Source organism: Pseudorasbora parva, chromosome 4 (assembly GCF_024679245.1).
Source record: "Pseudorasbora parva isolate DD20220531a chromosome 4, ASM2467924v1, whole genome shotgun sequence".
Taxonomy (NCBI): Eukaryota; Metazoa; Chordata; class Actinopteri; order Cypriniformes; family Gobionidae; genus Pseudorasbora; species Pseudorasbora parva.
The window spans coordinates 31,989,234-32,017,020 of NC_090175.1; the positions used below are offsets into that span (position 1 = coordinate 31,989,234).

Genomic DNA, 27,787 nt, shown 5'->3' on the forward strand with positions numbered 1-27,787 from the left:
GAGGTAATGAGGTGATGAGACACAGGTATAAACAGTGAGTGCTAATGAGTCCTAGTCCAAGGATTATGGGTAATGTAGTTTGTGATGGAGTGACAGTCCGGAGTGGAGTGCCCTCTGGTGGTGATCATGGGCACTCACACTGGTGAATTGTGACACAGAGAGACTAACATTAATGTGGATGCCACTCGTTTTATGATGAAACGAGTACATCGGGTGTTATGGGAAGTGTTCCCAGTTCCGGCTGACCGGAATGCAGCCTAACAATCAGTCAATTGATTTGAATAAGGAAAGTTAAAAATGTTCTATGTGTATGCCTGTCCTGCACGGAGACTTGATCTTGAGTCTTGATCTCAACATTACGATGTCATGTTCCCGCAGTGAGAACATGATTCATCCATGAACCCAAGCACATGATTCATCAAAAGGCCCAAGCACACCAAACAGCGATCATGCCCGTCAAACGGACTAACCTGTCAACTGCACCCAGGATCGGAGTATGGGCGAGACATCTTTAAAAAGACACACCACGTGCAGCTCTTTTAGAGAGGAGTTTTACTCAGGCAGAGTGCTGAGACACCCAGGGAGAACACGCACGCTTGCACAGACCACTGCACAGATCGAACAGGAAAGTGGAACTCGCTGGAATGTGCAGTACGCCAACAATCTGGGGAGACACTCATCAATACGAGATATATAACGCTCTGGAAGGCATCTAGAACTTAGTTCCGAAGCAGAAACATAAATGCGAGACTGCAATGCAACGCCGTTTATACCCACGCATTATGCAATTTCCGCAGACCCATGGCATTTTCATGCCATTGGATCGTTTTGATTGAGATCAAAGGCAGCTGGCTTCTAAACGAAACCCCCATTTCGTTAGTACTAATGTATCTCGGAATGTACTGTGTAGTGGACACCAGAATTCCAGGGCCCAGTTTATGGCGGGGCCCCTCTTTGCCCATAACAGTGGACAAAGGTTTGCTCCATTTTGATTGGATCTTGTTGGACTAGCACAAACAAAATGTCCAACGGCATCAGATAAAGATGCTTGGACAACATCCAGACACCTCTTTGAGGGCAGGAAGAAGACCTCTAGTTCCAAGCCCAGGAAGGACAGGATTTCTCATTGGTCCACATGCAGTTTCTGCCCTTCACCCATCTAGAGATGGATCCCTAATGACCTGATTTGTGACGGCCATAAACATTCCTCGGGACCTCAGCAGTAGTGGGTGAAACAAAGAAAGACCTAAATTGATCCATCCAAATCCATTCACAACTATGTTTGGAAACCTTAAGACTGATGCAAATTACACACATCCATTTCATACTTATTCAGAGAAATAAGTATTCTCAGTGACAGCTATTTGTAATGCAACATCTTCCACAAATGCAGCTGTTAATGAACAAATGAATGAACACATGACAGTTCAATCTTTTTCCATCATGTTTGGTGTCTATGTGTTTAGTATATTGCCAAGGGTATTCTGATGGTGGTTTGGAAAGTGAGAAATGCATTGATGAACTTTAAAGACCCTTTAAAGACTTCTCACTGTGTACAGTATGCAAATGAGTTCCACAGGGGAAAGAAGGGTGGGCCACACTGTGTGCCCTCTCTGGTGCCAGCAGCCAATAGTAACACTGAAATGGAGAAGCGCCAAATTGCAATCTCCTCCTATTCGGAAAAGGACAAAGGTACCCTTTCAATAGACACTCCTTGTTCTGAGTCTGTCCCCTGAGGATTAGACTGTGACAGAGCAATCAGGTTCTGAGTCTCCTCCACGCGAGAGACAAACAGTTAACCAAGTTCTGAGTCTGTCTGCCGAGGATTAGACTGTGACAGAGCTACCAGGTTCTGAGTCTCCATGCGAGAGACAAACACTTCACCAAGTTCTGAGTCTGTCCGCCGAGAATTAGACTGTGACAGAGCAACCAAGTTCTGAGCCTCTGGTTTAACCAGAGAGACAACACAAGATCCGAGGATCTGAATCTACAGCTTGTGAGGCAGTGACAGATACGACAACGTTCTGAGCCTCCAGCCTGTGAGGAAAGAGACATTAATCAACACTACGTTCAGAGTTTTAGTCCAGCGAGACGACTACAGCACGTCCCGAGTCTCCATGCTAGAGAGACCAGAGTAAATTGACCAACTTCTGAGTGTCTGGCCCAAAGAGGCAGAAGACACACAGAGACATTTGCAACAAGGTTAAGCTCAGGAGAGCAAACCTTCACTTCAAGGTTCCTCCGTCTGCGTGTTCCAGATTAAGGACCTTCTGCACCTACTTCAGGGCCTCATCTGCGTGTTCCAGATTTTAGGACCCTTTGGTGCCCCAGGAGATCAGCATCCCACAGACCTTCGTGTTCAAGGCTGTTGAAACAGATTCCAACTCCTTTCTTCACTGCACTGTCTCCCAGCAAAACCATTGGAAGAAGTCATCACCATCGGACTGCTTACTCAACCACGTGGAACGTAAATATCACTTAACCAAACCTCTTTCTAGAGACCTTGGCATTGTTGTATATTATCAGTATATGATTTTCTAATTTACATTAGAGGTAATATAACTGATGCTAGTTAATAACAAATAATCTTTCGTTTATTTGTTTGATACATAATAAGGTTATTCACCTTAATTTCAGAGAAACAACAGTTTATCTTTCCATAAGATAAAGTAACTCTTCTATAGCCACACTTAACTTACTCACATGTATTTTATGCATTTTACGCACTTTATTCCTTTATTATTCATTGTATTCATTTAGTAGTTGTGTTAATTGTTCTGTTTATCTTTTGTTAATAAAATCTATTTTATTACAATTGTGTCTTCCTTGTGCTGATAAGGCAGAAAAGGCTCTACAAGTTAGAAATCTCACCAATCTTTCAGATAAATCAGCTGACCAACTCTTCCCCCTTTACATTCATTATAAATGACTGGGCAGCCTCCTGTGTGGAGTGTTCTCATACAGCCAAGGTAAAAGGCCTTGACTAGTGTCCCAAACTAAGAGGGGGGGAAGGTGGTCATCTGATGTACTCATAACCACACCTTAAGTGACGTGTGATCCAAATTCACAACGTCAGCGGTGACGTGAGTATCAATCACTCTCTTACTTAGTGTCCTTGGGTGGACAAAAGTAAAAATCACTACATAATTGGCGTCCCTGGGTGGGCTAACTTAGAATGAAAAGAGCCTTCTGTTTTGTCAACACAAGTTAATACACTGAAAGATAAATAAGGAAGTAACTTTAGCAGGAAACTAAGTCTTTCACCAAGTCAGAAACCAATTGCATCGCAACGAGTGGTTCCCTCCAAGCCTGATTGATAGTTTCCCTGCTCAACTCCATGGTACAATTGATGACTAGGATTAGTTGCAAAGTGTATAGAATTGTATTGTGGCACAAAGCTTGCAATGTTTTTTTTAGCACACGTTGTAATTGTTGATTATAACTAATTGCTAATATAAGAATAGCATATGGTGTTCACCTAAGTCTACCATACTGTTTTATAATTTTTATGAACGTGTCAGATAAGGGTAGTGCCTTCTGACAAATTGAAGACAAGTGCTAGAATTCTTACACCCTAGTGTGTGTGACATTCATTGTCGTAGTGGCTTAGAGCTGCGTACACTTGTGGTAAACTTTCAGAGTTTAGCTGGTTTGGGTGGTGTATTTATTTATTATATATACAACACAAGTATATATATTAAATAAAGATGGGTGATATGACCGCTGAAGCAGTGAGCCAGGCCTTAAAGGGCGCTTCACTAATAAAGCTTCTTTCTAGCCTATCACTAAATTGGCCTGTACAACAAACCCAAGCCACAGACAAAATATCCCTCGCCCAAGAACAGAATAAAGATTTGTTTCAGGAACTCAAAAATGAGCTGTCTGATCTGCGTAGGGATAACTTGAGATTAAGGGCTAAAATATGTAGATTGTCATCTGAGACAAAAAGCTTACAGTCCATTACTGAGATTCAGGAAGCAGAACTTAAAAGAGTCAAAACTGACATGGCCACTCTGCAGACAGAGTTGGCCCATACCCAAAATGACCTGCTAGAACAGACAGAGTTGTTAAATTCTCTGAGCTCTAGTGAGACAAGGACTAAAGCTGAGTTAAGTTCAGCGTTGCTCAAAATTTCTGAGCTGAAGAAGCTCCAACAAATTGAGCATACAGACAGGATAAGTAAACTGGATAGAGTCAAGTGCCTCCCCCAGCAGAAACCTGAACTACAAAGTTTGCACCCCCGCTCCTTTGGTTCAGCTGGTAGGGACCCCCTGTTGTATAGCTTTGAACAGAGAAAGCATCATCAGGACAGTGATGTCACAGTCTCAAGCAGCCTAACTGTGAGTGACTCTCCTAAAACTTTCCGCTCCTTACCTAAGCTTCCTAACATGCTACCATCTAGCAACAGACTGCATATTCTTAGAGAATTAGCACGTGACATAGAGGTTTTTAACCCTGAGACAACTAAACACAACATAGAGTTGTATTTAAAGGATGTAAATGCAGCCTTGACATACTTTCCTGAGGCCATCACGACTGACAAAGTCTTTCTTCTGAGAAAGACCACATCACAGATTGTCCATGGCTTCATGGATAGACAATGCCCAGATATTGCTAACAATTATGACAGATTGTGTAAAGCTCTTCTGGTAGAGTATACTCTATATCAGAACCCATCTGCCTCTCGTCTCTCAGCTTTCCGAATTAAGCAAGGCCGCCATGAGTCTCCCAGAGAGTACTATGAGCGCTTAAGGAAAATGTATTTTGCAGGCAAAGATGACCCCAAGGCAGAGGAGGATGTTATGTTTAAGAGTCTGTTTGTAAGTAATCTTTACCCTACTGTTAAGAAACCACTCATACTCCTGGTAGATGTTGAAAATATGTCTGCAGGAGAACTGAGGCAGCTTGCCATGCGAGCCTGGGACAGTGGGAAGGTAGGCTCAGACAGACAAGACAGGCAGCCATGTTCATCTGTGCTTGAATCTAGACATGACTGTAAGACTCCCATTCATATGGTAGAGTCAGAACTTCCCCAAAACAGATTAGTCCATTGCAGCAATTTCCAGCAGAGCTCCCAGAGCCCTAAGCTCTCAGGTTACAGGGGTCATAACAATCAAAGGTATGCCCCCAGAAAGGAAGGCAAGCAGTGGCAGTGGGAGGATAGATTGCAAGGACAGAAGAAGAGTAGAGATAACTCTGAGAATGGCCAAAAACAGAGAGGTCAGAATTGGAAATCTAGAGGGACTGAACGTAAGGATGCTGAGAACTTAGCAGAGATCCAGCACATACTTCTTAAAGCCCTCAAAGACCTCAAGTCAGAGGAGTTCCACTCCACTGACAGAGACTTGGTCTTCTAAGCTTGATCAGGTCAGGGCCCTCCCCCTCCACCTAACATCTCAGACTGTGGACAAGAGTCAGGGGAGAAAGCAGTAGCCCATAACTGAACAGGGTCTTTCAGATTCAGCAGACATCAAGTCCCTGTTACCTTTTAAACTTCAACTTCAGCCTAAGAAGGGTTCATAAATTTCCATTTTAGTTTTGCTTCAGTTTAGACTTTTCAGCCAAAATCTATAAATCGTAAGGTTATGATTTTGCAATGCCCTTGACAATCCCTTTGGATGTCATGAAAGGGGGGTCAAAGCCTCCTATGATATTTCCGATCAACTAATTCACTGGCCACTCGTACAGTAAAATATTGCAGATCTCAGCCAGGGTTAGATAATTTGTTCTCTATTCCAGCCATTCAAATTTTCTTATAGGAGACCTCCAAAAATAAGAGATAGTGGATTAGACCTGTGGTGTAGCCTTCCAGAGGAAGCTGCAAACGTCAGGCAGAGCAATCAAATTCCCAACCCCCAGTACTGGTCAACATACAGCCTCTTGAGCTTCTAGCATAGCCAAGATAATGGATGTCATACAACTTGACTACTCCCATTAATTAGTCTGTATAATAATGCAATTATTACTTGTGAGCTTTGCACCTGATAAGGCGATGAAAGATAAAATCTTGTCATTGATGGTACCAGGTGATCTAGTTAAAGGGGGGGTGAAACACTCAGTTTCAGTCAGTGTCATGTCAATCTTGAGTACCTATAGAGTAGCATTGCATCCTGCATATCTCCGAAAAGTTTTTATTTTTTTAATAATTATATAAGAAAGATGCGCTGTTCCGAGTCTTTCCGAAAAAAGCCAAACGGGTGGGGGCGTGTCGTGTGAGCGGAGCTAAATAATGACGTGTGCAGCAGCGCGCTGTGTGTTGAGTCGAGCGTCATCCCTAACAGCGGAAAAAAACTTTATTCAAAATAAAAATATGGCTTTTAATCAGATACAGCCATACATCTATGATCCGGAATCAGACCCAGAGGCTGCAGTTGAACAGGAGCAGCAGCAAAAACGACTAGAGCAGGACGTCTGTATGTGGTAAGTTACAAGTTATACACTAACTATATAATATGCTTAGCGGCTTGTGTTATTTACATATTTATACTTGAATTATATCGTCGTATTTTTGTCTTTGAAGGTGTACATGTGGGAAGTGCAGTTGTGCACGTGTGTTTGTGTGTTTACGCGTGGTTTGTGTAGACAGTAAGCGGACTAAAAGCAATCTCACTCACCCTTCTAACGTTGGGACTGCTCCATCCTTCAGCATTAGGCGATTGGGAAAATTCGGCGTCGAGCTGGGCCTTGTTTATGAAACAGTCGGCACCGAAATGCAGCGAACAGATATAAACATTCGCGCAACTCAGTTGCTGATCCGGAAAAGCAAATTACATCCACTGTTGCCTTAACGCGGGGTTTTTGGCGAATCTGTGCAGGACTGTCTTGGTCTGGCAACCAAAAACCCACTTTTTTGGTGACATTGTTATGTGCTATGTGTAATTGTCACCTGTCCAGCATCCTACAAGCCCCGCTTTGATGGGCGTAGGCTGTTGCTTTCGCTCTCTCCCTCGCTCTCTCTCACGCGCTTCCGGTAGAATTGTCCGTAAGGCCCATACAAGGAAATTCCGCCCCCACTAACGTCAATGGGGACGCATGATCTCAAAAAACTTGCCGAAACTTATGACTAACCGGAAGTAGTATTTTTGACAAAGAAATACTCCCATCAAACGTCCACCTTAACTTTTGAAACTTTGTCTATGTTTAGTATGGGATTCCAAGTCTTTAACAGTGTAAAAAGATCAGTATGCATGAAACAGCATTTCACCCCCCCTTTAAGGATTCTGCTAATCAGGCAATGCAAGTAAACCAAGCAGGTGCACTTAGCTTACAGCTTGGATAGTGCTATACCAAATTATGTCAATCTAGACATTTAAATAATTGGTTTCCTGCTAAATCTGATCAAACATTTCAAGTGTTTACTCTCACAAGGAATACTCTTTTGATATTCTAAACTGTTTAAGCTAAATTTAGGAAATGTAATTTTCATCCACACATAGGTACCTTCTCTAGAAAGCTTCTAACCTGTTTAGAAATTATTCTACCAAACCTTTTATTTGGCTCATTTAACTCTGTAAAGAACATATTGAGCCAAATTTTATTTCCAATGCCATTGGTTAAAAGGGAGAGGTGAGGTGTGTGTGTTTTGTTCCTGCTGTTCCCTTTCAGTGCATCGCCCAGATCAACGACTTCAGGTCCTCGATCAAGCCGATCAGGGGGGTATGTAGTGGACACCAGAATTCCAGGGCCCAGTTTATGGCGGGGCCCCTCTTTGCCCATAACAGTGGACAAAGGTTTGCTCCATTTTGATTGGATCTTGTTGGACTAGCACAAACAAAATGTCCAACGGCATCAGATAAAGATGCTTGGACAACATCCAGACACCTCTTTGAGGGCAGGAAGAAGACCTCTAGTTCCAAGCCCAGGAAGGACAGGATTTCTCATTGGTCCACATGCAGTTTCTGCCCTTCACCCATCTAGAGATGGATCCCTAATGACCTGATTTGTGACGGCCATAAACATTCCTCGGGACCTCAGCAGTAGTGGGTGAAACAAAGAAAGACCTAAATTGATCCATCCAAATCCATTCACAACTATGTTTGGAAACCTTAAGACTGATGCAAATTACACACATCCATTTCATACTTATTCAGAGAAATAAGTATTCTCAGTGACAGCTATTTGTAATGCAACATCTTCCACAAATGCAGCTGTTAATGAACAAATGAATGAACACATGACAGTTCAATCTTTTTCCATCATGTTTGGTGTCTATGTGTTTAGTATATTGCCAAGGGTATTCTGATGGTGGTTTGGAAAGTGAGAAATGCATTGATGAACTTTAAAGACCCTTTAAAGACTTCTCACTGTGTACAGTATGCAAATGAGTTCCACAGGGGAAAGAAGGGTGGGCCACACTGTGTGCCCTCTCTGGTGCCAGCAGCCAATAGTAACACTGGAATGGAGAAGCGCCAAATTGCAATCTCCTCCTATTCGGAAAAGGATAAAGGTACCCTTTCAATAGACACTCCTTGTTCTGAGTCTGTCCCCTGAGGATTAGACTGTGACAGAGCAATCAGGTTCTGAGTCTCCTCCACGCGAGAGACAAACAGTTAACCAAGTTCTGAGTCTGTCTGCCGAGGATTAGACTGTGACAGAGCAACCAGGTTCTGAGTCTCCATGCGAGAGACAAACAGTTCACCAAGTTCTGAGTCTGTCCGCCGAGGATTAGACTGTGACAGAGCAACCAAGTTCTGAGCCTCTGGTTTAACCAGAGAGACAACACAAGATCCGAGGATCTGAATCTACAGCTTGTGAGGCAGTGACAGATACGACAACGTTCTGAGCCTCCAGCCTGTGAGGAAAGAGACATTAATCAACACTACGTTCAGAGTTTTAGTCCAGCGAGACTACTACAGCACGTCCCGAGTCTCCATGCTAGAGAGACCAGAGTAAATTGACCAACTTCTGAGTGTCTGGCCCAAAGAGGCAGAAGACACACAGAGACATTTGCAACAAGGTTAAGCTCAGGAGAGCAAACCTTCACTTCAAGGTTCCTTCGTCTGCGTGTTCCAGATTAAGGACCTTCTGCACCTACTTCAGGGCCTCATCTGCGTGTTCCAGATTTTAGGACCCTTTGGTGCCCCAGGAGATCAGCATCCCACAGACCTTCGTGTTCAAGGCTGTTGAAACAGATTCCAACTCCTTTCTTCACTGCACTGTCTCCCAGCAAAACCATTGGAAGAAGTCATCACCATCGGACTGCTTACTCAACCACGTGGAACGTAAATATCACTTAACCAAACCTCTTTCTAGAGACCTTGGCATTGTTGTATATTATCAGTATATGATTTTCTAATTTACATTAGAGGTAATATAACTGATGCTAGTTAATAACAAATAATCTTTCGTTTATTTGTTTGATACATAATAAGGTTATTCACCTTAATTTCAGAGAAACAACAGTTTATCTTTCCATAAGATAACGTAACTCTTCTATAGCCACACTTAACTTACTCACATGTATTTTATGCATTTTACGCACTTTATTCCTTTATTATTCATTGTATTCATTTAGTAGTTGTGTTAATTGTTCTGTTTATCTTTTGTTAATAAAATCTATTTCATTACAATTGTGTCTTCCTTGTGCTGATAAGGCAGAAAAGGCTCTACAAGTTAGAAATCTCACCAATCTTTCAGATAAATCAGCTGACCAACTCTTCCCCCTTTACATTCATTATAAATGACTGGGCAGCCTCCTGTGTGGAGTGTTCTCATACAGCCAAGGTAAAAGGCCTTGACTAGTGTCCCAAACTAAGAGGGGGGGAAGGTGGTCATCTGATGTACTCATAACCACACCTTAAGTGACGTGTGATCCAAATTCACAACGTCAGCGGTGACGTGAGTATCAATCACTCTCTTACTTAGTGTCCTTGGGTGGACAAAAGTAAAAATCACTACAACTGACTGAAAGGGAACAGCAGTTTATTACTGTATCAGGGAGCTTGCGGCATCCGCTGATCGCGCTATCTCTCCCAGAGCTAAAAGAAACCTCTTCATTGTTCTCTCTCTTTCTCTCTCTACAGAACCAGGAACAGTCTTCTTCATCGACGCTGTGTTTGCTCCGAAGTGAATAATAACAGTGTATTGCAATCGCTTCCGCTTTATAACCGTGCTGCGAAAATAGTCATTGGCCTGTTCTCTATATCTCAAAGCTGATAGGGGCTCCCAGAAGTGATCCCAATTCGTCGGTGACGTCTGGCTCTCTTTGCCCTGCCATGAAGCTTGCACTTTGAAGACAAAAGTTGGTGTATACTTAGTAAATAATATTCTCATAGTAATATTAAGTAAAATACAGCTCTTTTTAGATGTTAAAAGTGTGCTAATTACTATTTAATCTAATGTCAAAGAAGGAAAACAAATATTTTGTGGCATAAGGTGAAGTGAGAGCTGGACTGTGGCAGCAGGGGGCGGGACGCGTTCGGTTCGATATGAGAGTACCGCGAGTAACCATGGGTTTTGTAGCTTTTCAGTTCGGTTTGAATATCGTTACACCCCTAATGATGAAGCATTAAGATTTCCTTTCACTACAACTAAGGGACCAAGCCCATCCCCTGAACATCAACCTCACATCATAATCTACCCTCCACCAAACTTTACCCTTAGCACAATGCAGTCACGGAATTACTGTTATCCTGACAACCGCCAAACCCATCGGAACACCTGATTTCAATTATTTGGATGGGTGTCCTAATACTTTTGGCAATATAGTGTATGTCTCTGGGTGACCAACTTGAATTTAATTAAATTTGAAAAATGTGCATAAATACACCAACATCACTCTCCACCTGGGAAACCTCAGAGTGCCCCCTGCGAATGAAAATGCTTACGAATTTTATTGTTCTTTTCTGAATATGCCAGAGGTGATTGAGGTTAAAAAAAGTTTTTTCACCTCAATGTCGAACATTGTCAAACATGACCATCAGAACATCAGATGTAATGCCCTTGCACATTCCTCACTAATGTAGCAGTTTCAAATAATGTAAAACTAGTATATTTACATAGTGTTATTTTTCAAATGTTAACACAATTACCCTAAATGTAATGTCTGTTTTTATATTGTGTTTATATTTGTCAAAACATTCACAAATTTAGTTTTTCCTAATTTTTATTTGTATACTATATTTGTTGATACATGAATTATTGAATTAGTAGCAGTTATCAGTTTTAGTAATAAAATAAAATATTGTCTTGCAGATATATGAAATAATCTTCCTTGTAATCTAGTAGTCTAGTCTAAAACACATTAAGAACTTGTATCTGAGGCTGAAGGCAGCATCCTCTAAAAGAAATTACACTAAATTATCATGTTACAATAGTCACACTAACAATTCATGTTAATGACTCATTGCTGTAGAACATCTACAAATGTTAAATCATCAAACAAAATGTTTTGGTTTCAACTGCATCTGTTTGGAAAAATGATGTTTGATTTTATTATTGTTATTTTCAAAGCTTTTTTCATGTACTCATTAAAATAACGATTAAAATTCCCCCCAAAATTATCCGATGATTTACTCACCCTCAAGTCATCCTAGGTGTATTTGAAAAATATCCATATTTAAAACTTTATAGACTAAAATAACTAGCTTCTGACAGTCAGCGGTATGCAAGCTGACTTATGATAAAAGAATAACCCCTGAAGCAATGTACAGAAACAAAACGCAAGCTTTGGCGCGTCTCGTGGATGGGGCTGGGCAACAAACTCAAGAGAAGCCTCTTCTCTTATTTTGAAATTCTCTGCCATTTCTCACAAAAAAATCTCATTTTAGACTTCTAATTAATGATTGTTGTTTTGTTTTGCTTCTGTATTCGTCAATGTGCATGCTTCAAGGGCTAAAGGGTCAACTTGCATACCGCTGACCGCCGGAAGCCAGTTATTTTATTCTAAGAAGTATTAAATATGGATATTTTTCTAACACAAACGTGCCACTTCACTTCAGGCGCCCTTTGTTGGCCCTTTGGACCCACGAGGACACCAACGTGCATGTACGGGAGAGAGAGACTAGCATCCTGAGGAGAGGCGCACTCTGTATTTAACAGCGACATTGATGAGGCTTATTGATTTTCAGGTGTGCCTCATCACTCGCCGCCGTTTCTCATCATTTCAGCGCCCCTCCTCTCTCTCTCACTCACGCATGTCGGGAACCTGGCGAAGGGCGGCGTTTTCACGGACGGGATGGTGCTGATTATGTAGGAGAGTCAGTCGTTCCGTCACATTCTCCTCCCCTACACGTCATCCTGTATCTGTTGTTTCTCTTGCTGTGTCCCAATTCGCCTACTTATACTACGTCCTAAAAGTATGTACTCTTTTTGTGAAGAAAAGGTACAGTCTTGTTCAAAATAATAGCAGTACATGTGACTAACCAGAATAATCAAGGTTTTTCGTATATTTTTTTATTGCTACGTGGCAAACAAGTTACCAGTAGGTTCAGTAGATTCTCAGAAAACAAATGAGACCCAGCATTCATGATATGCACGCTCTTAAGGCTGTGCAATTGGGCAATTAGTTGAATTAGTTGAAAGGGGTGTGTTCAAAAAAATAGCAGTGTGGCATTCAATCACTGAGGTCATCAATTTTGTGAAGAAACAGGTGTGAATCAGGTGGCCCCTATTTAAGGATGAAGCCAACACTTGTTGAACATGCATTTGAAAGCTGAGGAAAATGGGTCGTTCAAGACATTGTTCAGAAGAACAGCGTACTTTGATTAAAAAGTTGATTAGAGAGGGGAAAACCTATAAAGAGGTGCAAAAAATGATTGGCTGTTCAGCTAAAATGATCTCCAATGCCTTAAAATGGAGAGCAAAACCAGAGAGACGTGGAAGAAAACGGAAGACAACCATCAAAATGGATAGAAGAATAACCAGAATGGCAAAGGCTCAGCCAATGATCACCTCCAGGATGATCAAAGACAGTCTGGAGTTACCTGTAAGTACTGTGACAGTTAGAAGACGTCTGTGTGAAGCTAATCTATTTTCAAGAATCCCCCGCAAAGTCCCTCTGTTAAAAAAAGGCATGTGCAGAAGAGGTTACAATTTGCCAAAGAACACATCAACTGGCCTAAAGAGAAATGGAGGAACATTTTGTGGACTGATGAGAGTAAAATTGTTCTTTTTGGGTCCAAGGGCCACAGGCAGTTTGTGAGACGACCCCCAAACTCTGAATTCAAGCCACAGTACACAGTGAAGACAGTGAAGCATGGAGGTGCAAGCATCAGGATATGGGCATGTTTCTCCTACTATGGTGTTGGGCCTATTTATCGCATACCAGGGATCATGGATCAGTTTGCATATGTTAAAATACTTGAAGAGGTCATGTTGCCCTATGCTGAAGAGGACATGCCCTTGAAATGGTTGTTTCAACAAGACAATGACCCAAAACACACTAGTAAACGGGCAAAGTCTTGGTTCCAAACCAACAAAATTAATGTTATGGAGTGGCCAGCCCAATCTCCAGACCTTAATCCAATTGAGAACTTGTGGGGTGATATCAAAAATGCTGTTTCTGAAGCAAAACCAAGAAATGTGAATGAATTGTGGAATGTTGTTAAAGAATCATGGAGTGGAATAACAGCTGAGAGGTGCCACAAGTTGGTTGACTCCATGTCACACAGATGTCAAGCAGTTTTAAAAAACTGTGGTCATACAACTAAATATTCGTTTAGTGATTCACAGGATTGCTAAATCCCAGAAGAAAAAAAATGTTTGTACAAAATAGTTTTGAGTTTGTACAGTCAAAGGTAGACACTGCTATTTTTTTGCACACACCCCTTTCAACTAATTGCCCAATTGCACAGCCTTAAGAGCGTGCATATCATGAATGCTGGGTCTCATTTGTTTTCTGAGAATCTACTGAACCTACTGGTAACTTGTTTGCCACGTAGCAATAAAAAATATACTAAAAACCTTGATTATTCTGGTTAGTCACATTGTACTGCTATTATTTTGAACAAGACTGTATATACTTTTGAGTGTGTAGCAGAAAAGTATGCAAGCTTCGGGACATACTACTTCGCCATCTTTAACGGACTCTGTCGCTTAGTTACGTGCATCCCGTCACCATTTATCTGCCCTATCAATCATCGTCAGATTCGTCACAGTTCAAATCCTCCACATTGAGTTTAATCTCCTACCGTATCGGAGAGAAATGTAGCCGCTCGTTGATCTGCCATGGGTGGGTCTTTGTGGGTCAGAGACTCTCCTCATGTGTTTGCAGTTTAAATATAATGATGCATTAAAAGTTCATGGCCAAACGTGTCATTAAAAAAGTTCACAATGCTGCTGTAGTTGAAATATTATGTGGCCAACAATGAATAAATATATTTTTGTCAGGTTAAATATTGATAGTTGGTCACTCAAACCCCTTTATCTAAACTTTTCTAGTTAACCGTCGGACTCACACATCCGTCATGTTTGTAGTTTTTTTAACGCATTTTGTCCGCGTTTGTAGTTATAATCGAATCCTCGTCCAACTCGCAATTGTGGGCAATATCAGCCGTTAGAGTGCCCATCGATCCGCACTTCGAATTCGCACCGGAAATAGTAAACCATCCGGGAATCTTTGGAATACTCTTTTCAACATACTACGATTTGGGACATAATAATTCTATTTTCGAATACTATTTAGGATGGATAGTATGCGAATTGGGACGCAGGGTCTGTCCCAGTCCGGTGTTCCAAGAACTTCCGCAAGCACGAGGGAGGAGTGATGTCATCAGCTGGTACCGAACTGCTCTGTCTAAGCTCCGCCTTGCCTGCATTCTCCACCAGTGTGGAAGAAGGAGTAAACGGCAGACAGTGGGTGTGGCGTCAGGCCTCGAAGAGGCAATTAATACCATAAATAAACAGAAAATGTTCAAAAAGGGGAATATAATGACAAAAAAATGGGGGATCTGGTGTCCTCCAGGAAACAGTGAACTTAAGCAAGGGTAGTGAATGAAAGGAGGGGTCTGACGGCCACACACGCTTCTCTCCGGAATAGTGGCCCAGCATCCTAACCCAGATTATGTGGGAGAGGCAGTTGTTCCGTCATAATATACACCTAGGATGACTTGAGAGTGAGTAAATCATGGGCTAATTTTCATTTTTGTGTGGTGTCATGTTGGCATCAGCTAGAGCTAAAAATGAGTTGGAAAAATATTGGGATATTGGATATCGGCAAAAATATAGTATTCTGTAAGTATAAATAAGTACAAATAAATGTTTTATAAAAAAAAAAAAAATGATATACTTGCAGCTAACATATTGTCTTTATTACAGGCCTTAAGCTCAGAATTGGCCCAGGCCCGTGACGATTCCAAGAAGACCCAAAATGATGTTTTGCATGCAGAGAATGTGAAGGCCGGCCGGGATAAATATAAGACCCTACGCCAGATCCGCCAGGGCAACACCAAGCAGCGTATTGATGAGTTTGAGTCCATGTAAGGTCTATACCATCCTCTTAATCACCACCACTCTCTACCCTGTAGCCCTAATGTCTTGATTGGTGGCTTACAAGCACAGCTTCTACCTGTCAACCCCTCTCCTATAGACCTATAATCATTGACCTTTGACCCCTTCAGAGAGGTTTGAGGGAAATGGCTGCCACTCCCTCAAGCTTTGCCAAAGCTCTCTTCGCCTGTGATCAGCCTTGCAAGGCTGTGTACACATATAGAGCTCCTCAAAGCCGTACTCCAAAATAATCAATTTAGGAACAAGAGGTGTATCCTATCTTCATGAACTCTAAAATTATGATTTACTAAAAATGTTAGAAAATTTTGAAAAGCCAGAAATTAGTTGAAGCAAAATGTATGAGTGTTTTTATGGAATAGCCATTGTTGTTTGTTTTTATCGTTGTTTTGTTTGTTTTTTGTTTTTTTGGCAACAGTTGTATGCTCTCAATGTGTAAAACAGATTTTTTTTTTTTCATCAATTTTATTTACTCTGTTTCAACTCAAGGTTTGAAAGGAAATCATTTTCAGGGTCATGTCAGAGTCAGGGTCAAGTTGTGTGCAACAGCAGTGTCACATCCATATACATTAAAGAACACACCCAGTACCCCAGATATCAAATGCTAATTCACCCTTCGCGGCGAGTTTGATTGACAGGCGCTCTGACCAATCACAACGCTGATATTGTGCGCCCCCCCCCCCCCCCGTTGTTATCCGCCATTTGTCCAACAAACAAACCACCACGCTTAGTAGACTGATGTCGTTTTTAACGTGAAAAATTGTAAAAAGGTGCTTATATAGGACTTGTAACGCAGACAGGCATGGCGATGTACAGTTTCATCCATTCCCGAAACCTGGCCGAAATCCTCATCTGTCATTTCAGACAATGCTCTACATAAACTTCATGTCTGACTTGTGTCATACAAGTCTAGCTTACGAGTACTAAATTCATTTACTTAGTTTATACCACAGTAATTTACATGGTTTATCATATTTGGTATTTATATCCTTATTTACAAAGCGTGAAAAACAACACACCTGTCATTGCTGTAGTGACAGAAGATGGGTTTCCGTTTTCGGTTCGCCATTAACGGTTCGCCCCCAACAGCTGTTACGGGCAGCGGTGTCATTTTTCTGCCACTGTTTATGCAGGCTTGTGGAGGACTGGCCTGTCATACTGGTAATATTTTGGGCTTTACAGAGGTCACAGGGTATAGATAAGACCAACGGCCTGAGCACAGAAACCTGTAGAGCTAACCATACATTATGTCCTTACAGCACACTTAATAATGTTACGGTTTTAGCTAACGCTAGCTAGGATAACTGAATATGATGTTATATATTATCTTTTAATGATTATAATAGTTAACAGAGAGTAATATACCTAGCTTTATAGGAACAGTGTATGAATAACTTAATGTTGTTATCCTCTGTCTCAATCACCAGGTGATGCGGTTGTTCAGTTTTACTCTGTGCATATTGCAGAAATTTCTGTCTGCTTCTGTCTGAAATCAACATGTAATTTTCCCAGAAATTGTTCACTATTTCCCCAGGGAGTGCACGAATTGACAGTGGGAGCGCCGTTGCGGGTATCGAACGCTTGTCGGACATATAGCAACAGTAACTAAGGGGGCGGGTCTTTGCGAAGGGTGAATTCCGAGCCACCCATATCAAGTGAAGAATGTAGGAACAAAGGCACCTGTCTTGTAAATTATTGTTATTTGTTACCATAACCAAAGGGAACCTATCACTTTTGCTAGCCAGGTGTATTTATCTATAATTACTGTGGATTTCAACTGGACAAGGCCTTCATTGATTTAGTCTCCCTAGTGCTTTTATTGTTTTAGGATGGGTAATTTGATCTCTACAGGGGAACACTTAGCTTACAAAAGATGTTTTCACAAAGGCCAGGGCTGACAGGTGAAAAAACAGACAGACAATAGTTTGTTTTAGTGGATTTGTGATTGTCATTTTATTGCATTATTGTGGGGAAACAGCCTGAGGATTTTAATTTAAAGAAAAGATTAAAAAAAAGTTGTTTGCAAGTGTGCACTTGGTGTCTCTGTTCATCTGGCATTTTTGTGTGAATGTATTTGTACACCTGCATGCTTATGTGGTTATTTTGTAACACCCGTGGCCTTTCTGGCTGTTGAGCATATGATAACATTATTCCTGTTTGCGGGATGGCTCATATCTCATTACTGTAAAAAATGGTGACTGGTTAGTCAAACACTTGGTATATCATATGGCAGAGAGAGGCAAACAGGGCTGGACTGGTACTCTGGCATACCGGGCAATTTCCTGGTGGGCCGACGCACTTTGGGGCCGATAGGTGTTTTTGTGTGTGTGTGTGTGTTTGTGTGCCACTGACAACATGCAGCGACAGTGGCCCATTGGTTTGTCTTCTGAATTGACAGGCCAAAACAAGAGAGACCTACCCTCCAGATAAGGGGCTTTTTTCTATTTATTTATTTATTTATTTATTATTTGAGCGCATGGAACTGCAAAAGGTGAATATCTGCACAGCACAGCCGCTGACGAATATACGCTGCGTTTCAATACTGCTCTATGAACGGCACTTTGACTTATTTTGTAAGAGGTGTCAAAAGTACTCACATACATTACTCAAGTGGAAGTATAGATACTAGGGTTTAAAAATACTTCTGTAGAAGTTGAAGTATCAACTCAAGCTTTTTACTTAAGTAAAAGTGTAAAAGTACTGGTTTTCAAAACTACTTAAAGTATAAAAGTAAAAGTAATGTAAGGAAAAAAAATGCTATTAAAGACAAAAGCTTAGGCCACACCACAGGGGCCTATAGTGCTCTACCCCACTTTCTCAAAAAACTTTTTTCTAAAGGCCATAATGACTATAATGTTATATTAAAATGTTAATGTTGAAAAAATTTGGGATGCACTGGCTACCTGTTTCAGCCGCATATATACCCATTGAAAATTAATGCATTTTAGTACAATGGACATATACCATATGTGTACCGCTGAGCATTAACATGTTTCCTGGAGCGGAAGATATGATGACTAGTTGCCTATAAGTAATGAATAACCTTTATCGGAATGTAAATGTAGGCTACATGTGTGATCAGTGTTGCCAGATTGAGTCGACGCTTTAGAGCCCTACGGGCCCTGACTTTTTTTACACCCCTAACCTCATATACCCACTGTCAGCCGCTGACTGCTTGGTTGTCACTTTTAAAAAAAATTAACAAACAAACAAATTATCCAAAAAAAATTCTAAATTAACTTTAATAAAGAAACTAAACGAAATATAACGACTTGGACATTACAAACAAAGCTGAACTATTTTAATGACTGCAGGAGTGTGTCATAAGAAGGATTGTGCAGGGCTCAAAAGTCACCAAAACTGCCAAAATAATACGGCTTGTGTATATATATACTGTATGTATGCCACTTTAGCATAGCGATCACTTGAATATACATCTACAACGAGTTATCGCGCTAAAAACCTGGCTGTCATGAATGAGCGCGTCTGCTGCTGATCGCTGATTGACTGAAAGTGCGTGCTCGTTCGCTGGAACCCGCCCAATCTGTCAACACCGTGTGTGATTTGTGCTTTGAGTCATGTGCAGGCGCGATGGATCGCGTAGTAACCAATAGGGTGTTGGAATGGTATATGTTTACACTTCTCATCCAACCACAATCAAATTCACACTATCAGGATGACGCGATTTATCTGCATAGTTTTTTTTAAACAAGATAAAATGAAAGAGGAGTAACGAGGCTATTTTTAAAAAGTAAGGAGTAGAAAGTACAGATAATTGCGTGAAAATGTAAGGAGTATAAGTAAAAAGTAGGCAGAAAAATAATTACTCCAGTAAAGTATAGATACCCAAAATTTCTACTTAAGTAAGGTAACGAAGTATTTGTACTTCGTTACTTGACACCTCTGGGGAACATTACAGGTTCTGTGGTGAATCAGCTGAAAACAGCCAGGAGCATGTAGCCTATTCATGACAAGGTAAACTGTAAAACGGCAATAAACACAAATGTTTCCCTTTTTATCACAACCACAACTTACTTGCAGCTACTAACAGCGAAGGAATACGGTGTTTTGGAACAAGCATTTATTCAAAATGTTCCTATTATTACTTAAATTATTATTGCAGAATATAAATCATTTTTATAGAGGCTGTTTTTGTATTTTCTACAGGTGTTTACAAATTACAAATATAATAGTTTAATATATATGTTTTATATATTTTATAGCCATATAATGAAGAGCAAGATTTTTACAGTCTATTTTTACCCTGTGACTACCATGATCTTACATTTAAATGAAACTGGCCTACAGTTAAACTACAGTCTACAAAGAAAACAGCTTTAAGTCTAAATTCCATGAATTAAAGACAAAGCTTTTTTTTCCTTTTTACAAATTTTATTAACTTTTTTTAATAGATCTAATGAAATTTAATTAAATTATATTTCAATGATAGCCATCATGAAAGATAGATATCAGTGTCTTACTTAAAAATATGATTGTTTTTAAAGGGGTAGTTCAACTCAAAAATGTGATTTTGTTTTCTCACCCTGATGTCATTCCAAACCTAAATTAATTTATTTCAGTGTAACATAAAATAAAATAATTTGAGTCTGTTTTATTTTGTTTTTTGTTTTTTGTTCATACAATATTCAAATGGTAGCCTAACCAAAATGGCTTGGTTGCCAACATTCTTCAAAACATCTTTTGTGTTTCACGGAAGTCATACAGGTTTGGAATGACACGAGAGTGAGTAAATGATGATGACAGCATTTAAAAGCATTACATTTATGTTACTGCATCCTAGCTCAAAATCATCAGTGCTTTACTGTCAAGGGCATTTCTGTTTGACAAAAAAAAAAAAAGTTTATCTGCATTTGCACCAAATTCGATATTGTCTCGGTTACGTATGTAACCCTCGTTCCCTCAAGGAGGCTGCTGCAGGGCGGCGGGAGCGGGGGCAACGACAGGCGGACGCCCTCGGTGATGAGCAGGCGGAGGTGCTGCCGCCGGCGGCGGGGTGGAGGCAGCAGCGGACCGCCGGGGCAGGATGTGCTGGATGGCCTCCATCTGCTTCTGGGCGTCCTAGAACTGCTGGGCAAAGCTCTCGACCGCGTCGCCGAACAACCCAGCCGACGAAATCTCCCTCATGTCGGTCAGGTTGAGTCAGAGATGCTGCTCCTGGACCACCAAAGTGGACATCGCCTGGCCAATAGTACGGGCGACGGTTTTCGTCACCCGTAGGGCGATGTCCGTCGCCGCCCGGAGCTCCCGGAGGAGCTCTGTGCCAGGACTACCCTCGTGCACGTCCATTAGTGCCTGTGCTTGATGCACCTGAAGCAACGCCATGGCATGCAGGGCAGACGTGGCCTGGCCACAGGATCTATAGGCCTTTGCGGTCAGACCGGAAGAGAACCTACAAGGCGGGAGCTTTGGGTCCCCGCGCCAGGTGGAGGCGGACTTCGGACACAAGGGCGGGAGACCCTCATACCCCCTGGCCTGCCCGCCGTCAAGGACAGTGAGGGGGGAGGAGCCACTAGGTCGCCTGTGGGGGGGGGGGGGGGGGGGGCACTAAACGGTGCTTTCAACGACCTAGTCAGCTCCTCATGCACCTCCGGGAAGAAAGGTACCGGGGCGGGATGCTGAGAACCAGCGCGGCCCGCCCCGAGAAACCAATCGTCCAACCTAGAAGGCTCAGGAGGTGGTGGAGGGTTACACTCAAGCCCGACCTTTTCGGCGACCCGGGAAAGCATAGCCATCAACTCCGGGTCCGACTCGACCGTTGCCACTCTCCCAAAGGGAGGCAGTACAGTCGAATCTTCATCCCCAGAGGACTGAAACTCCCCCTCCGATACATCTGTTCGCCCGCAGGTGCCCCAAAAGACACCGTCGGCCGCGCATGTAGGGGGCCGACGGGGTCTCCCGAAAACACCACCGGTTGTGGTGCTCATGAGGGATTAGGGTCCCGCGGAGGCTCACTCGACGGGTTTGTCCTAACCGTAATCCTCAGGTCACCCCGGCCATCCATCAAAGTAGGTCTATTCTGCTGGGCAGGAATAGACTTAGATTGAGCTATGGGGTAGGGGGACTCCCCCTTCCCGGAGGAAGGCGAGTCTCGACCTTAGTACCGCGATAGTTATGTTCCCGCAGTGAGAACACGAACTATCCACAAACGCTGCCTCAGCGTGCTGTAAGCCCAGACACGTGATAAAGCGCTTGTGACCGTCAGCGGGCGACCAGGAACGACCGCATCCAGAATCGCACGGTTGGAAAGGCATCCTGGAAAAGATGGCACGTCACCCGTGTAGCTCTTTTTGTGAGGAAAATCTGCTCTTTTAGGTGTTGAAGCACCCAGGGATCGACCGTGGCCGAAATGACAGGATTTGTGTGCAGCCTGATTTCTGCTCTCACCAGAAAAAGGAACACGCCCACCGAACCAACTGTGTGTGTGTGTGTGTGTGTGTGTGTGTGTGTGTGTGTGTGTGTGTGTGTGTGTGTGTGTGTGTGTGTGCAACTTGTTCAGTTTGCTGTGAAAACAGCAGCTCTCTCAGCAGCAGTGAGATCGCGGTCGTGCTGTCTCGTGCCGCCTGGCCAACACAAGAGCGATTTCCCCCGGCACACGCTTTCTCTCTCTCTCTCATGCTAGATAGCAGGCAGTCAGATGCTTCATCAACGCCGTTCGGCTCTGAAGTGAATGACAATGGTGCGTGCCCAGATAGCAGACAAACAGTGAATCAATGTTGAATCAATGTTAATGCATCAACTAAAATATCATTGAATCAATGTTGAGATCTCAATGTTGAGAATGTTGATTTTTCATCAGGTTTGCACCCTGAAATAATGTTATTTCAACGATGAAAAATAGATCAAGATGGGCTTAAAATCAATAGTTTTCCAACTAAAATTAAACCACTTATTTAAGTGAATCAATGTTTAATCAATGTTAATGCATCAATCAAAATATCATTGAATCAATATTGAAATATATCATTGATTTTTCATCAGGTTTGCACCCTGAAATAATGTTAATTCAACGATGAAAAATAGATCAATCTTGCTTTATGTACAGCAGGATTCTATGCCAGTTCATTTGTCTCTTTATTTTATTCATTTTAATCAGAGACCATGTGTGGCTGCAGTCGATATGATTTTGCATCAAAAAGTCACTCATAGTAAACAACATCCTTCAGTTTAGATGCAAATGTCTTTATTTATGCCCCCACAGTTACAACAGGTAATCTCACATTGACTTAAAACAATTACATCTGAATTTATGACACAAATGAGAAGAGCCTGGAAAAACATGACAACCTGCATCTGCAAAATGGAAGTAAATACAAATGTAAACTTGCCAATAAATACAGAAATGACACAGAACTACTGAAAGAAAGAAGGTAGAAGAAAGAATAAAATACTCCAAACTCAGGGGTTTCCACCATGAGCAATGCCCCGAAGCCTTTCAGGTTGTAATGGAGCCAGTTCTGCACCGTCCCAGCAAAGATAAACTCTGATGCCTCTTTTTATCAGCATTCACGGCATCTAAAACAACAAGAAGATAGTAAATATTTGGAAATGTGATTAATTATACATTACAAATATCACCTACTACAAAATGAAGTGAAACTTGAAATTTTATCAAAATCTTGATATCCCAGTTAAAACGGAAACATTAAATTCAGGACTATTAATGCATTTTAGTATAGACTTTAAAGGACCCTCAGACACACAATGAATGAAAAAGCAAAGTGACTATATCCGGTGTTTTATCTAATAACATTATTGTATTTAATAGTAAATAAATAAAGTGTGAAAATGAAACAAGTAAATGAATGACCAAATAGCTAAATTAAGAAAATAAAAGAGGAGCTGTATAGGCTACATGGTGGTTTGGAAGAGATTTTTTTTCCATTTACAACACGAACTGGAGGCACAACCGTTTACTAAATTTCTGTAGTTTGATATAGCTGCCTAAAGAACTTAAAGATCTCACTCTTTTCTTTTTTTCTTGCTGCATTAAAGATTAAACTGTAATGATGTAATTGTGATCTGCTCTCGTGATGATATCGTACAGCTGAAGCAGATCTACGAGCTGATTGTATTTCCCCTCACCGCGCTAACAGGTCAATCAGTTCTAGTTCTGCTTCAGCTGTGAGATACTCTCACGAGTGGTGAACACAATTACTGACAAGCCAGAAATTCATCTAACCTTCCGATCGCCTCTCGTTTATACACTGGACGAATATAGGATGATTCAAAATGATTCATCTGTGCGTGCATCGAGTAAGATACGTTTGTGGATCCGCGCCGCATGCATTGACTTGTGAGTCGATCCTATATGGTCTCAAAATCCAAATGAATCAAATAGGATCGACTCACAAGTCAATGAATGCATGTGCAGCACCGTTTAAAAAAAAAAAGAGTTGCACGAGTCAGAATTTGGACACAATTCACAGTGTATATGCCAATCTTAAGAAAAAAAAAACAATACAAATATGATATGGTTTGGTGAAAAACAAACTGAAACTCAATGTATCAAGATTATCCTGGCCGTTGGTTGTGTACGAGGGCGTTCATGTGACTATTATTAACATTGCAGTTCACTCTTACTCGCTCAGAAGAAAGCACACAAGTTGTAAAACATAAAGATGAATAAAAACACTAAATTAAAATTGAGATGAATTTTATAATTATATTTTTGTAGGCCACTTACCTCAAAAAAACACGGTCATTGTCCTGTGTCTCTTTTTCGCGATTGAAGTCTGTTCAGCTGCGCTTGCTTTGGTTGATTGGTGGATGTCTTGAAGGTGCATTACCGCCACCTGCTGGATTGGATTGTGGCACATTCGATAGGTAGGGACACATATTCTAAATTCTTTATTAACTCTGTATTCTTTAGATAAATAATGAAATGCATGTACATTCTACATGATTTAAATAATAATAATAGGCTACATTTTTATTTATTTCAAACTGATAGACTAAATTTATGGTAGAAGTTCTTTGTTTTTTTGTTTTGTTTTTTTTTTTACATTTTTTATTATAATAACATGAAACACAGAATGACATTACATGCCAGTAAGCAGGAAAATAATACCTTTTAAAAAGATTCATAGTTTTTACAGCTTTCTTATTGGAAGAGTCAGAAATCAAACACGCATACAATTTTAACTCTTCCAGAAAAATTTAAAGAAAGGCTTACAATTACAAAATTTACATTTATGTATTCTTTGTGAATCCACATACTCGTTGGTGTACTCATCGTATCCTTTGAGGATAATACATGGGCTCACATTCACACAAATGTAGCCAATTGATTTGGACTTGCCTTAACATGTTGAATAATGGGACAGATAGATTGACCGTAAGCATCACCGGTGGAGAATTAAGCTGACCAAACATCAGCATTGATTCAATGTTTGTCTTTTCAACACTGAAAAGCATGGAATTATCAACATTGATCCAATATTATTTAGCAGTGAATTTTCAACATTGGTCCAGTATGGTGTTAGCATTGAATTTTCAACATTGATCCAATATTACTTAGCATTGAAATTTCAACCTCAACCAAAATGATGATTCTGATGGAATTTCAACATTGAATCAATGTCACCATGCTATCTGGGTGGTGAGTGCTTCCGCTTTATACCCGCGCAGCGGGGCGGGGTGCGCTATGCAAAGCACGCACGCCAATGTCCATTGGCCCGTTTTCTAAATCTCGAAGCTGATAGGGTCGGTTGGGCTGGGTTTGCCAGGGCCGAATTTTAGCCCCAGTCCAGCCCTGGAGGCTAATGTTGCAGTTTTGTTCTTTTTGATTCCTTGTTACCTAAATTCTAATATTGCTGTTGGCACTTTTGCTGTTTGAACATCTGTTGGAAATTGTATTGAAGGATGTCATCCTTCAAAAATGCTTTGGCTGGTTAGGGTTATGGGTGGTATGAAATTGTTGATTAACTGCAAGTTGATACCAAAGCCATCTTGTCAGTATTCTCATTCAATTTGTGTTGATAAAACACACACAGCATGAAAAAAAAATGTCATTGGCTGCGTTTACACTTTGCATTAACATGCGATCACCGGGACCTGATCAAGCAGATCTAATCATCAGACAATCAGGACATGCGTTTACATTTTGTTCACTTTAAGTGACCTCTATATCTGGATAACAGATCAGATTTCTGTTTCCCACACATTTTGTTTCCGAACAATTAAATTTGGTCTGTGACACGTTTAAAAGGCAGAAGCATAAAATAGCTTTGTAGCGTAACAACTTTCACTTTGTAAAGTTGTATTAACTAATTTCTGGAGCAGCACATTCAGATAATTAAACCAATTAAACAATGGAGCACATCAGCTAACCAAACCTAATTAACAAAGGGAGCACGTCAGATAACATAACCTATTTAAAGGTGCCCTAGAATGAATTAACCTTGAATGAATTAAAAAATTGAATTAACCTTGCCATTGTGAAATAGTAAGAGTTCAGTACATGGACATCATATTCATGACCCTTCCAAATAAGGAAAAAACAGAGCATTACATTCTAGGGACAATTTATAGGGTTGTAAATGGACCTGTAAAACTGTATCTGGACAAATTTTGCCCTTAAATAAGCCACATCCCAGATAGCATGGTGACATTGATTCAATGTTGAAATTCCATCAGAATCATCATTTTGGTTGGGGATGAAATTTCAATGCTAAGTAATATTGGATCAATGTTTAAAATTCAATGCAAAAACAATAATGGACCAATGTTGAAAATTCACTGCTAAATAATATTGGATCAATGTTGATAATTCCATGCTTTTCAGTGTTGAAAAGACAAACATTGAATCAATGCTGATGTTTGGTCAGCTTAATTCTCCACCGGTGAGGCTTACGATCAATCTATCTGTCACATTATTCAACATGTTAAAGCTAATCCAAATCAATTGGGTACATTTGTGTGAATGTGAGCACATTTATTATCCTCAAAGGATACGATGAATACACCAACGAGTAGGCTACCCCTTTTTCTGGAAGAGTTAAAATTGTATGCATGTTTGATTTCTTCCAATAAGAAAGCTGTAAAACTATGAATCTTTTTAAAAGGTATATTATTTTCCTGATTACTGGCATGTAATGTTGTCATTCTGTGTTTCATGTTATTATAATAAAAATGTAAAAAAAAAAAGAATAAAAAAAGAACTTCTACCATAAATTTAGTCCGTCAGTTTTAAATAAATAAAAATGTAGGCTATTATTATTATTTAAATCATGTAGAATGTACATGCATTAGATTATTTATCTAAAGAATACAGGGTTAATGAAGAATTTAGAATATTTGTCCCTATCGAATGCGCCACAATCTAATCCAGCAGGTGGCGGTAATGCACCTTCAAGACATCCACCACTGAACAGACTTCAATCAACATTAATCGATTGGAGCGAAAAAGAGACACAGGACAACGACCGTTTTTTTTTTAGAGGTAAGTGGCCTACAAAAATATATTTATAAAATTGATCTCAATTTTAATTTAGTGCTTTTATTCATCTTTATGTTTTACAACTTGTGTGCTTTTCATGAGGGAGTCAGAGTGAACTGCAATGTTAATAATAGTCACATGAACGCACTCGTAAGTTACAAAACCAACGGCCAGGATAATCTTAATACATTGAGTTTCAGTTTGTTTTTCACCAAACCATATCATATTTGTATTCATTTTTTTTTTCCTTAAGATTGGCATATACACTGTGAATTGCGTCCGAATTCTGACTCGTGCAACTTTTTTTTTTTTTTTTTTTGTCATGCGTCGTTTGTTGTGAGGTGTTCATCTATTTTATGAGATTTTATTATTAAGATGATTCATCTGTGCACGAGGAAAATGTGCATTTGTGGAAACGGTGCTGCACATGCATTCATTGACTTCTGAGTCGATCCTATTTGATTCATTTGGATTTTAAGACCATATAGGATCGACTCACAAGTCAATGAATGCATGCGCGGCGCGGATCCACAAACGTATCGTTGCACGCACAGATGAATCATTTTGAATCATCCTATATTCGGCCAGTGTGTAAACGAGAGGCGATCGGAAGGTTAGATGAATTTCTGGCTTGTCAGTAATTGTGTTGGCCACTCGTGAGAGTATCTCACAGCTGAAGCAGAACTAGAACTGATTGACCTGTTAGGCCGGTGAGGGGAACTGTAGATCTGCTTCAGCTGTGAGATATCATCACGAGAGCAGATCACAATTACATCATTACAGTTTAATCTTTAATGCAGCAAGAAAAAAGAAAAGAAAAGAGTGAGATCTTTAAGTCCTGTAGGCAGCTATATCAAACTACAGAAATTTAGTAAACCGTTGTGC

The 27,787-nt window shown here is 40.7% G+C and overlaps 1 protein-coding gene across 1 annotated transcript in view; it reads left to right on the forward strand.

The window, feature by feature from the left end:
• LOC137073264 (radixin-like) overlaps window positions 1-20,935 on the forward strand; it is a 666,127-nt gene extending 645,192 nt beyond the window's left edge. The window contains exons 15-16 of the mRNA XM_067441577.1: window positions 15,256-15,416; window positions 15,527-20,935. Of these exons, the coding sequence (XP_067297678.1) occupies window positions 15,256-15,416; window positions 15,527-15,548 (183 nt within the window). The 3' untranslated portion in view covers window positions 15,549-20,935. The remainder of the gene's footprint in view (window positions 1-15,255; window positions 15,417-15,526) is intronic.
• Window positions 20,936-27,787: the final 6,852 nt, after the last annotated feature.